The 14,048-nt window shown below is 44.9% G+C and overlaps 1 protein-coding gene across 1 annotated transcript; it reads right to left on the bottom strand.

The window, feature by feature from the left end:
- Nucleotides 1-2,795: 2,795 nt before the first annotated feature.
- On the bottom strand, nt 2,796-7,809 carry LOC126380892 (WW domain-binding protein 11-like). Its single transcript, XM_050030472.1, has 5 exons — nt 7,446-7,809; nt 6,957-7,154; nt 3,611-3,792; nt 3,041-3,099; nt 2,796-2,910 (listed from the first exon to the last, which is right to left on the bottom strand). Exons 1-5 carry the CDS (start codon nt 7,807-7,809, stop codon nt 2,796-2,798), a joined length of 918 nt encoding a protein of 305 aa, XP_049886429.1.
- Nucleotides 7,810-14,048: the final 6,239 nt, after the last annotated feature.

Genomic DNA, 14,048 nt, shown 5'->3' with positions numbered 1-14,048 from the left:
CAGTGATTCATTTCGTTTATAAGATAAACAAATGAAATTCTAATTTTGAATTTAGAATTTTCGCTTATTACTGTAATGGCCAAACTGCCAGCTATACATTTATGTATTTTTTTTCATCGTATGAATTCTTTTTTGTGTTAAATTCGGACAGAAACAATGAAAACGGAAGTGTTTCGATTTTTTTGATGAGAAGTGTATACTGCTGTGATTGAGTTATTACGCAAACATTTGGAACCGATACCGTCAAAGTGGGCGGAACGTTATAAGTACAGACAAAGAGTACAAAATGAAGGCGAACTCATCAGCAGTTATGTAGCGGAGTTAAGGAAATTGGCATATAATTGTGACTATGGTTCGGCTTTAGAAGATAACCTGTGTGAACAAATTATATTGGGAGTTCGTAGTGACGTCATCAGGCAAAGGTTAATAGCGGAGCAAGACTTAACTTATAGCAAATGTATTAGTTTGGCTAGTACTTTGGAGGCAGCGCAACGGGATGCGGCATTAGTGCAAACAAATAAAATTGATGTGACGTCACCAGTTATGAATCAGATGATTGACGGCTTGCATACAATGCGAATTGGACACCGGTCGAGAGGACGCGGCGGTAGCAATGCATATCGAGTACCGGCGGCGCCGCGCAATAACAATCGAGATTGCCGTTCATGCGGAGCGCGTGATCATTGGGCAAATGAGTGTAAGTTTAGAAACTACGTGTGTAGTAAGTGCGGAGTTATGGGGCACTTGCGGAGAGTGTGCAGGGGAAATATTCAAGCCGGAAATAAGGGCAGGAACGGAACGGGGCAACGAGTACCGAGCGAAGGAGCGACGCGAGCCCCACCCGGCACATATTACATGAAGGAGGACGGGCCGGACGAGGCCCGGTATCACGCGCAGACTGCGGAAGACGGCGGCAGCGACTACGAGGAGCCGGTGATGCAGATGTCACTGAGCCAATACAAGCCGGTTAGAATTCCTCTTTTAGTTGCGGGAAGGGAACTTTTAATGGAAATAGACACGGGTTCTGCGTTATCTTGTATAAGTAAACAAACATTTGAGACGTCTTATAGCGATTTGCCCAACCTTGTCTTTTTATAATGGAACCAAAGTTAGTCCGTTAGGATATGTAGAAACTGTAGTGTGTTATAATGGTTTGAAAAAAAAGTTGGATCTGTACGTAATCAATAACGGAACTACTACATTATTGGGACGGCAGTGGTTATCGGAATTAAATATAGAAATACCGAAATTTCATGTAAACAAAGTGGGTGAATCGGAATGTACTGATGATAACAATGACATATTTTCCAGATATGCTAAGTTGTTCGATGGAGGCCTGGGTCGGTTTACGGGCGGAAAGGCGACGCTGCACGTGCGGGAGGGAGCCGTGCCCGTGTACTGCCGGGCGCGGCCGCTGCCCTACGCGCTGCGCGAGCGCGTAGATGCCGAGTTGGACGGCATGCTGCGCGCCGGCGTCGTCGAGCCCGTCGACTGTTCCGACTGGGCAACGCCCCTCGTCATTGTCAGCAAGCTCGACGGAGCCATTCGGTTATGTGCCGATTATAAGGTGACTTTAAATCCTGTCTTATCTGTCGATAAATACCCGGTGCCTAAAATAGATGCTTTGTTTTCCAAGATAGGGCAAAGCAAGTATTTTAGCAAAATCGACCTCTCACAGGCGTATAATCAGATCGAGCTGGATGATACAAAGAAATATACAGTTATAAATACACACCGCGGTTTATTCATGTACAATCGCTTGGTATACGGTCTCGCATCGAGTCCGGGAATTTTCCAAAGATTTATGAGTAATATGTTCAATGATATACCAAATACAATAGTGTTTTTAGATGATGTATTAATAGCTACAAATTCGCGTACTGAACATTACGACATTTTACATAAAGTGTTGAACAGACTGTGTGAGTACGGGTTAAAGATAAAGCAAGAAAAATGTTCGTTTTTTGTTGAACAAGTGAAATATTTAGGATTCATTCTAAATAAAGATGGTATTAGTGCGGACCCGGAGAAAATACAGTCAATTTTACAAATGACTGTACCGAAAGATGTGTCGGAATTACGATCTTTTTTGGGGATGATAAACTTTTATGGTAGGTTCATAAAAAAATTAAGTATGCAGTTAAAATTATTGTATGCACTTTTGAAAAAGGAACAGTCTTGGCATTGGGGAAGGGAACATCAGGAGGAATTTGCAAATATTAAAAAGATGATAAGCGATACAATAATTTTAACGCATTTCGAGCAGTCGCAACCTCTGGTGGTGACATGTGATGCGAGCTCGCGCGGGCTGGGGGCCGTGCTGGCATAGCCCGACGCCGCGGGCAGCAAGTGCCCGGTCATGTGTGTGTCGCGCGCGCTCACTGCAGCCGAAACTAAGAAATTACCATTAAAGAAATTACCAATGAAGAAAGTAAGGATCTTCCCGAACAAACTTATTTACACTTCGCATCCGAGGCTTTACTGTTGGACTATAATAAGTTAAAATCAGAAACGACGCGCGATCCGATACTAAGTAGAGTATTGTACTATATTAGGGACGGTTGGCCACAGGAGCTAGGTATCAGGGAGTTACGACCATATTTCAATAGGAGAAATGAAATGTACGAGGAATTAGGGTGTGTTATGAGGGGGCATAGGGTTGTAATACCGAATGCCTGTGTCGCAAAGGTTCTGAAGGAACTACATGACTCCCACATGGGAATAATTAAAACGAAACAATTAGCACGCAGTTATGTATGGTGGGCCGGCATTGACGAGGCTATCGAGCGCGCATGTCACGCGTGTGACGTGTGCGCAGCCGCGGCCGCAGCGCCGCCCGCGCATGCGCCGCGCCCCTGGCCGTGGCCGGACCGCCCGTGGTCGCGGCTACACTTAGATTTCTTAGGACCCCTAAGAGGAAATACGTATCTAGTCACAGTTGACGCTTGTTCAAAGTGGATTGAAATAACGAAAGTGGGTTGTACTTCAGCAAACATTGTAATAAGTAAATTAAGAGAGATGTAGTCGCGATTCGGATTACCTAGACAGGTCGTGAGCGATAACGGCCCCCCCTTCACTAGCGAAGAGTTCAGTACGTTTCTGAGTAACAATGGCTTTGAACATATATTTTCAGCACCCTATCATCCTGCGTCAAATGGGGCGGCTGAAAACGCGGTAAAGATTTGTAATAGGGTTATTAAAAAGGCGTTATCTCAAGGACTAGACATCGAAATTGCACTTCATAGGTTTCTACTCATTTATAGAAATACCGATCACTGTACCACGGGAGAAAGTCCAGCGAAAATACTACAAGGTCGATCGTTACGAACGAGGCTAGACTGCTTGCGGCCGCAGCGCGAACGCCGAGTCCACGCCGCACAGGCGCAGCAGCAGGCGGCGGCTAGCGGGGGCGTACGATGTGTTGCGGAGGGGGCGCTAGTATGGTATCGTAACTATCGACCTGGGGGCGCAAAATGGTTGAAGGGAAAGGTAGTTCAGAAAATGGGTGAAACAGATTATCGATTGTTAGATTGTAATGGCACTGTAATACATAGGCATATCGATCAGATAAGACAAAGATTGGAAGCACAGTCGGAGCCCGATCACCAACCAGCGACACAACCCATACGCGGCTCTTTGTTGGTGTATCCGAGTGGTTCCGACGAGGCGGTTGTGTCGGAGCGGTCGGCGGACCCGCCGCCGGTGGCGGCGCGCAGTGACGGGCGATCGGCCGCGCTTGCAGTGCCCGGCGCGGCTCCTTCACGCCCGCCAGCGCAGCCGGTTGGACAGCCCCTATCGGGTATTGACGTAACGTCCAATGAGCGGCGCTATCCAACGCGTATACGTAGGCCGCCCTTACGATTTGGCTTCGAGATAGATTAAGTTTAGTTCTTAATTAGATATTACGGTAAATACCATTGTTTAGCATAAGTATATATACACTTCTCATCAAAAAAATCGAAACACTTCCGTTTTCATTGTTTCTGTCCGAATTTAACACAAAAAAGAATTCATACGATGAAAAAAAAATACATAAATGTATAGCTGGCAGTTTGGCCATTACAGTAATAAGCGAAAATTCTAAATTCAAAATTAGAATTTCATTTGTTTATCTTATAAACGAAATGAATCACTGTTTTGAGACAAATGTGTGTTTAGGGTTGGAGTACATTTAGCGTTTAAAAACTAAAAATTGGCGCCTATCCTTAAACTTTTTGTTTTTTATTTCAATACTGTGACTTTGGGACGTCTGAAAAAAGGTTTTTACTTATACTTCGCCCACAGAAGCCGCCCAAGTTGTGGCATTGCAGGATTCTGGCCTTAGTCAGCGTGTTGTGGCTGCAAGACTGCATCTAAGCCTGTCATCTGTTCATAGAGTCTATAAACGTTATCGGGAGACTGGTTTGTTCACGCGCCGTTCAGGATCTGGCAGGAATCGGGTCACTTCTGAGCGAGATGATCGATTTATTGTAACAACTTCTTTAAGAAATCGACGCCTTAACGCTTTTCAACTGCAGCAGCGGCTTCGTGTTGTACGAAGGGTGGCTGTAAGTGACTCTACAATTAGAAGAAGGTTGAAGGATCGTGGACTGGTACCGCATAAGCCAGCAAATGGGCCGAAATTAACTGCAGACCATCGAAGAGCGCGCCTTAACTTTGCACGTGAGCACCTAAATTGGTCATACCTACAGTGGAGCAAAGTTCTCTTTTCTGATGAGTGTAAAATTATGCTGTATGGTAACGACGGAAGGAACAAGGTCTACAGAAGAGACGGAGAACGCTATGCACAATGCTGCATTGAAGAAAAGGTCAGCTATGGTGGCGGTTCGTGGACGGTTTGGGGAGGAATCAGCGCCGACGGTAAGACAGAGCTTGCTTTCGTGTCTGGGCCACGTCTGCCTGCACTAAACTGTCATCGGTACGTCGAAGAGTGTCTCGAGCCTCATGTGATGCCCTATGCACATTTTATTGGCAACGGCTTCATATTCATGCACGACAATGCTAGGGCTCACACCGCGGGCGTCGTACGAGATTATCTTAACGAAGTCGATATCTCTATTATGGAATGGCCAGCAAGAAGCCCGGACATGAATCCCATTGAACATCTGTGGGATGAATTAAAGAGACGAATTCGAGCAAGAGATCCTGCCCCAGAAACACTTGGCCAGCTGCAAGATGCAATCCAAGAGGAATGGGACAATATACCACAGCATGTGATCGTGACTCTCATCCGATCGATGAAGAACCGTATGGAAGCAGTAATTAGAGCTCGGGGAGGGAATACAAGTTATTAAATAAACGTTTTTTAGCTTTTTTTTTCATTTACGTGTGTTGTTTTATCCATTTCCTTTATACTCCATACGGAATAAAAATGACTCATTTAACAAAATACGAAACCTATGAAAAATTCATTTAAATTTAGAACATTAACATTAAGATTTGATAAGCTCATATTACTCACTATTAAACGACATTTAACATTTATTCCTAAAAGTACACATTTTTCTGATAATCCTGACAAAACGTAAACTTGCAAGGTGTTTCGATTTTTTTGATGAGAAGTGTATAAGGGTGGAGGTGTAATGTAGGTAGTTTTAATTTAAATTTTTGCACATTTTTAAGTACTGGAAAACTAACCAACTGCCCACTGTGATCAGACTTAAAACAGTTAATCTGTTATCTTGGAAATCACAATTGCAAAAAAGGTTATCTAAACATGAGGCAGTTGTTTCTGTAATTCTAGTTGGCTCCATAAATATATTAAACAAACTAAACAAACTTAGAAATCTAGTAGTAATTGAATCTACTTCATATAAATCAACGTTAAAATCTCCACACACTATAATGGATTTATTACTTTTGGATATGACCTTCAGTACATTTTCCATCACTGATTCAAAAACTGTGAAGTTAGCACTGTATGGGGGTCTGTATACGGCTACAACAATATGTTTCTCTGTTTCTATACATGAAATCTCCATAGTGCCCTCTATCGAAAGTCCAGTAATATCTTTGCGTTCTTTATATTTTAAACTATTTCTGATAAAAATAAGGGAGCCACCACGTATTTTGATCTTTCGACAGAAAGCGCTAGCCAAACGATAATTGTCAAAACCGAATAACAATTCATAATACTTTAACCAATGCTCAGTAATACATAAAATGTCAATAAAAAATGTCTCTAAAAATAATTCTATGTCCAATTTTTTGCCAGAGAAGCCTTGAATATTTTGGTGAACTAGTTTTAATATTCCAAGCTTCTCTTTTGTCTTATTGTCTAGTTTAAAGATGAAGTACCATTCGTGGTACATGGCTGACCACCGTCAATAAAAGGTTTTGTACTGTAGAAGACAGTACAGTTAATAAGTTTACTGCCTGGTCTGGCAGAAATGTCTGTAATATAAAAAACTAGTACTGAACATATAATTTTTTTAAAGTACTTAGATAGATATATATTATATCTGTCGTTATTAAACAATTTTGAATAAACTTATTCAAATCTAAATAAATAATATTACTGTGATGACAGGTTCTGTTGTAAAGGTGTTGGTTGAGAGAAAAAATATAATTATTTTCCTCACTAGCTAATGAATTTGAGTATGGAAACGAACAAATAATTAAGTTTCAACACTCAACAGTCATTAGCGACCTATGATACTTAGTTAACTGCTGTTTTGTGAGCCCTGTACTATTGCCTACTAAAAGAATAACGGTAGTGTTCGCATCATATTTACACTGGAATAGTTTTGTGATAATTTGTGAATATGACGCGCCAGGCATGCACACATTAATAATGTCATGATCTAAAGAGTTTTTTAAAAGTGGTCCTAAACCTATGCCTATATCGTCCGAGAACACAACAGTCTTTTTCGTTAGACGCGGGACAAAGTCTTTCTGGGGCGCGACGTTGTCCGGCAATGCGGTCGCGACCTTTCCGGGCCCTCGCAGCGCCCCACCTGGCGGCGCAGCGGGCGGGGGCGCCGCAGGCGCTTGCGCCGCGGACGGCGGCACTGCCGCTGACGCCCCACGCCTCGAAGCTCCGCGGACTCTGATCCTCCGCGGCTCGGCTCCCGGCGGCACATCACCGGCCGGCGCGACACTCGGCAGCGCGGCACACGGCGGCTCGTTGTTGGGCGGTGCGGTGTCGCACATCACTGCGGACAGCGGCGCACCGTCGGGGTGCACGGCACCGCGTTTCGCAGCTCTTCGCGGTGTGGCCCTTGCCGGCGCAGCACTAGGCAACGCGGTAATAGGCGGCGCGGCTCTGCATGTCGCAACCCTACGCGATGTGGCCCTTGCCGGCGCAGCACTAGGCGACGCGGCACTGGGCGGCGCGGCTCTGCGTGACGCAGCCCTACGCGATGCAGCCCTGGCCGGCGCAGCAATAGACGACGCAGCACTGGGCGGCGCGGCTCTGCGTCTCGCAGCCCTACGGGGCGCGGTACCTCGCGGAGCGGTCTCGCGCAGCGTGGTACATGCGGCGCTAGTGGACGGTGAGGCTCCAGAAATTACGACCAACCCCCCGCGCTGCAAATCCTCGCTAGACTCGCTGCTTGTTTTGGCGCGGAGTGTTTCCAGCTCCAGGTTTCGGTCGTGCACCAGAGACTCAAGCCGTTCCGTATTAATAACCAGGGACTCTGTTGCCTTGATGTGTTCAGTGATTTCCTTCTGTGCATTCCCATATAGTTGCTGTAAACGTGCTAATTGGCGTTGGAGCTCACAATTTTCTTGTCTCAATTTATGTGTTTCTTCACAACCTTCATCATCATCACTATATTTATCACTCATTGAGGTGAGATCTATGGTCATGGACTCATTATTTTGGCAATTTTCTCCACGGACTAACTCATTGTATAACGCCATAGTTTGTTGTGACTCGTTGATGGAATGTTGGTCCTCATGAGCTTTTATTGTATTGTAGGCTATAGCAACCTGTTGCTCTAGTTCTCTGATACGATTTAGAGCAGCCTCATGGTTGTTTCGATATTCATCCTGTGAGTTGATCACGGATTGTAAGTAGTCCCGTTGGTGTTGCAAGTCCTTATACCGACCATCTAACTCGGTGAGCTCGTTCTTTAAAGACAGTATTCTATTATTAAACGGTTTTATTTAGCTCACCCCGTTTGTTTTATTCTTGGGTCAAATTTAGTAATTCAAATTTCACCCTCTTCCTGTCAACCGATTAATCTGAAATTTTGTATACACTTTGGATTTTGGTGACAATACAATTATGTTTATTCATTATCATTATAAATCCAAGATGGCGGCCGCTACAAAATGGCGGATAACGTAGGTTTTATCAATCCCATCAATATGGGTATCAAATGAAAGGGCTCAACAAGCAGAATACAATATACTAAAAAAAAATTAAATCCAAGATGGCGGCTGCTACAAAATGGCGGATAACGTAGGTTTTATCAATCCCATCAATATAGGTATCAAATGAAAGGGCTCAACAAGCAGAATACAATATACTAAAAAAAATTTAATCCAAGATGGCGGCCGCTACAAAATGGCGGATAACGTAGGTTTTATCAATCCTATCAATATGGGTATCAAATGAAAGTGCTCAACCAGTAGAATACAATGTACTATATAAAATTAAAATCCAAGATGGCGGCCTCTACAAAATGGCGGATAACTTAGGTTTTATCAATCCCATCAACATGGGTATCAAATGAAAGGTCTCAACAAGTAGAATACAATTTACTATGCAAAATTAAACGGTTTTATATTTAGCTCACCCCGTTTGTTTTATTTATTCTTGGGTCAAATTTAGTAATTCAAATTTCACCCTCTTCCTGTCAACCGATTAATCTGAAATTTTGTATACACTTTGGATTTTGGTGACAATACAATTATGTTTATTCATTATCATTATAAATCCAAGATGGCGGCCGCTACAAAATGGCGGATAACGTAGGTTTTATCAATCCCATCAATATGAGTATCAAATGAAAGGGCTCAACAAGCAGAATACAATATACTAAAAAAATTTAAATCCAAGATGGCAGCCGCTACAAAATGGCGGATAACGTAGGTTTTATCAATGCGTCGGATAACGTAGGTTTTATCAATCCCATCAATATGGGTATCAAATGAAAGGGCTCAACAAGCAGAATACAATATACTGAAAAAAAATTAAATCCAAGATGGCGGCCGCTACAAAATGGCGGATAACGTAGGTTTTATCAATCCTATCAATATGGGTATCAAATGAAAGTGCTCAACCAGTAGAATACAATGTACTGTATAAAATTAAAATCCAAGATGGCGGCCTCTACAAAATGGCGGATAAGTTAGGTTTTATCAATCCCATCAACATGAGTATCAAATGAAAGGTCTCAACAAGTAGAATATAATTTACTATGCAAAATTGAAATCTAAGATGGCCGCCGCTACCAAATGGCTTATAACAATTTTTTATCAATCCCACCAATATGGGTATCAAATAAAAGGGCTTGACAAGAAGAATACAGTGCACTATACAACCTCAATATTTAAGATGGGCGCAGCCACTAAATGGCGTATAATATTAAGATTAAAATTTAGAAATTGAATCTGGGATGACGGCTGAAAGAAGAATGTTGCCTTTAATACTATCATGGGCTTCTACAATACATAAAATGCAGGGCAGCACTGTGGATCACGCAGTCGTATACTTAGGTGCGAAACTGTTTGAAGAAGGTCAAGCCTACGTGGCTCTTAGTAGAGTAAGATCTTTGCAGGGACTACGTGATGATGATCTCTCCGACCGATTTCGGCCATGGCGACCACTTCGACTCCTAGTCTGCACGACGCTGATGCGCCCGAAGATGGCTTATGTAGCCTATCTTTACAGTGAACTCCCGCGCACAGTGAGGGCACGTGAGCCCACCGTTTTGGTAATTATAATGAATAGCGGCAGGGGGACGGGCCTTCAACTCATCACGTTTAGCGTCGAGGTCTGCCGTGCGCTGTTGCTCGAACTCGTGTACTCGCCTCATCACTAGCCTGCGCCATTCTGGGCGCTGTGCTGCCAAACCCTCCCATTGAGAAGGCTCTATGTCGCATCTTTTCATATGCCGCTTCAGAACATCTTTATACCTGAGGAGTTGTCCGCCATGTTTTCGCTTACCCTCCTCAAGCTCAGAATAAAAGATGCGCTTCGCCACTCTCTCCTCCGCCATACGTGTTACGTGACCACACCACCGAAGCTGCCGACGCATCAAATAGGCCTCAATACCACCGATATTGGCTCGTCGCAGCACTTCGGTGTTACGTATTCGGTCAGACCATCTGATCTTCATGATGGCACGTAGGCATTTTAGATGAAAATGATCCAGCGTTCGAATGTGGTGGCGATACACGCACCACGTCTCGCAGGAATATAGAAGGTTTGGCAGCACAACCGCCATGTATACACCTATTTTTGTGGCCAGCTTTAAGTCGTGCGAGCAGAAAACCTTGGAACGCAACTTCCCAAAGGCTGCAGCTGCAGCACTAATCCTATTACTGATCTCGGCATCAACATCGCACTTGAATGTTACAGTACTCCCCAGGTAACGGAACTTCTCCACCTGCTTCAACATATCCTCACCAAGCGTAATGGCCAGTGCCTCTTGACCATGTGTGTCTATAGACATTACTTCCGTCTTTTTGACACTGATCTTCAGGCCGAACTTACAGCATACTTGGTGAAAAACGGTCATTAGTTGTTGCAGGTCACCTGGGGATTCCGCAACGAAGCACAAGTCATCAGCATACATGATGTCGGTGATCAGTGCATACGAAACTTTAGTGCGCGCCCTAAGTCTGGCCAAATTGAAAAGATTGCCGTCAGTGCGGAAACGGATGCGGATTCCGACAGGGACAGTTTGCAGGACCTCCTTGACTACGACTGCAAAGTAGAGAGCAAACAGTGTGGGTGCCAGAACACACCCCTGCTTCACCCCACAGGTAACGGAAAAGAAGTCTGACTGTTCACCGTCAACAGTGACGCAGCATTGCATATCATCATGCAGGAGTCTTAAAAGGCCTACAAACTTCTCCGTGCACCCTAATTTCCTTAGCACTATCCAGAGAGCTTCACGAGGTACGCTATCGAAAGCTTTCTCCAAATCAATAAAACATAGATACAGCTGACGACCCTGTTCTCTACATTTTTCTAACAATTGACGCACTGAGAAAATAGCTTCACAAGTACCTCGGTCGGGCCGGAAGCCAAACTGGGTTTCGGGCAAAATCCTTTCTGACAAATCCTTCAGACGGTTTAAAAGAACTCTTGCAAAGACCTTTCCAGGGGCCGACAGAAGCGAAATACCGCGGTAAGAGCCGCAGTCAGAACGATCACCTTTGTTCTTGTAGAGGGCACTGATGCGAGACACTTTAAAATCATCCGGAACTCGCTCCTCCTCCCACATACGAACAAAAAGTTCCCAGATCACCTTAAGCAACTCGTCACCGCCCCGCCCGCTTGTTATGCTGCTGCCTGATTGCAGTGACAACCTCATCGCGCGAAAGGGGCTCATCTAGCTCGATAGCCACAGGGGACTGAGCAAGTGAGCTGATATAATGTAGATCAGCTGATCGATCTACGTTGAGCAAAGTATTGAAGTGTTCAGCCCAACGCCTTAGCACATCCTCCTTGCTTGTCAGCAACTGCACCCCGTCCATGGACCTCAGAGGCACCTTCGCTCGGAATGATGAGCCAATCAACTTACGCACTTCGCAGTAAAAGTCCCCAAGCTGGTTTGTGTCAGCGAGCCACTGTATATGACAAGATTTGTCCCGCCACCACTTGTCTTTAACATATCGAGACAGCCTACGCAGTTCAAGGTCACTCTCTTTTACCACCGCAACGCTTCCTCCTCGCCTACTGTGCTGTTGCAAGAGATTTCGATGTTTGTCGAGAGCTGCTCTGAGAATTGCATCATTCTCGTCAAACCAGTCTTCGTTATGTCGATTTTTTATACCCAGGACAACTGAAGCGGTTTCCATGAGATGAGAGGACAACGTTTTCCAGGCAGCAACGACATCACCTGTCTCGGTAACTGACAACAGCCTTTCGGACAAGGCTTCAGCATATTCTTCCTTAACCTCGCGATTATTCAGCCTTTCTACGTTTAAGAACGCAGGCTTTTTTACTTTAGATCTGCGTGGTCGACGGAGGCAAAGTCGTAACTTGGTGACAATAAGTCGGTGGTCAGTCCAGCAGTGCGCACCGCGCATGACGCGGGTGACTTGGACTTGACTAATGTCTCGTTGCCGCACGACAGCATAATCGATCAGATGCCAGTGTTTGGACTTTGGGTGCATCCATGTAGTCTTATGTTTGGCAGCAAGTCTGAACATAGTATTCGAAATTGCAAGCTGGTATTGAGCACAAAGACTGAGTAGCAACAGACCATTTTCGTTCATGTTGCCAACACCGTGTCTACCCAGAACTTCAGGCCAAGCCTCATAGTCCCGACCAACTCTGGCATTGAAATCGCCAAGCAGTAAGATCTGCTCTCTAGCGTTTATACTGTTAAGACATTGAGACAGTTCACCATAGAATTTGTCCTTAATATCATCAGACTTGTCTAGCGTAGGAGCGTAGACACTGATGACATTAAGGTAGTTGTCCTTGTCCAGGTGAAGGCGCAATGTGGTCACGCGGTCCGAGATGTGTACGGGATACTCCTCAAGACGCTTCACTAGTCGATTCTTGATGGCAAATCCGACACCTGAGCGTCGCGGTTCGGAGGAAGCGGTACCTTTCCAGAAGAAAGTGTATCCACCTCCATCTTCCGCCAACTCTCCTTCATCAGCAAGATGCGTTTCGCAGAGCGCAGCCACATCCACATCATAACGATGAAGTTCGCGAGCTATTATCGCGGTTTTCCGCTCAGGACAGGCGCCACCATCACGATCGATAAGCGTTCTCACGTTCCACTCGCCGAATGTCATAATGGATGTTTTCATATTTTTATTTTTTCGATTGTTACGTCGACCACGAATTATGTGATGCGATGGCAGCCGCGGTTACTACCACCATTCAAGTGGGGACGAGCATTTGTTTAGGGCACCTTTTCTAACCCCCTCTCCGGCTGAGCGGAGAAAGCAGTACCTCCCTGAATAGGGCTGCTTTGTCATCCCAGGTGCTGCCGGATCCGCATTGTCGCCCCAAATTTGCAATGCAGAAACGACCACGGTGTGTGCTCACACCCCCAGGACCGCCTATGTGTAGAAATCAGACAAAGCCTAGCCTGCATCAAGCCAGACCTCTCTACCTCATCCCATCGCCACAGGTCTTAACGTTATCGGAGTCGAGTAAGCGGAAGCGGTCAGGTACGCAGGATATATTAAGGTGCGCAGACGTTCGCGCAAAACGCAGGCGCACACACTCGTCTTACCCCTCCTTGCTTCAGTGGAACGGAAAACCGATACGACTGAAGGAGAGTCCAGATGATGTGTCTGGCCGACGATAACTATTTGCCCTCTATCGTCGCCCTAGGCCATCCACCTTGCCTTGCTGAGTCGCCAAGTCAGCCAAGCCCTTTTGCATATCTGCATTGGGCTGCCTTTCTCACCGAAACAGACTTTATGCGCTTTGCGCGAGGGAAGCGCATACGAAACTTGCCTACCGAAGCAGCAAGCCCCTCATCCAGGTTTAGCCCGTGCGCCGACACAGTTTGCCAGGGTGTGGCCGCTGCACGCATCACAGCTACTTGGAGCCACTGGAGAGAGTTTGTGGTCTAACAACGGAATTAACACATCTCTGTCACTTCCATAGAAGTCGGCTGGCAGAGATAGGCGTTATTAACCCACTACACCCCAGGGACTACGTATAGAGGAGTTGGACTGCAATAAACTAACGGGCACGAAACCTTGCAATAATGAAGCACTAAATGAATTAAACAGAATGCGAAATAAAAACTAAAAACTAGAAAATAAAAATAGGTAAAAAAACTTTTTAAGTTAAACGGTTTTATGTTAAACATACATTACAATGTTTAAGCTAAATGTACTAAAAACCAAAAAATAATAAAATAGATACAGTCGTGGGAATTATATGTAAACATATG

This window comes from Pectinophora gossypiella, unplaced genomic scaffold (genome assembly GCF_024362695.1).
Source record: "Pectinophora gossypiella unplaced genomic scaffold, ilPecGoss1.1 Pgos_30, whole genome shotgun sequence".
NCBI lineage: Eukaryota > Metazoa > Arthropoda > Insecta > Lepidoptera > Gelechiidae > Pectinophora > Pectinophora gossypiella.
Note: the sequence above shows the minus strand (reverse complement) of the source record. Positions and strands in the feature narration are given on the sequence as shown.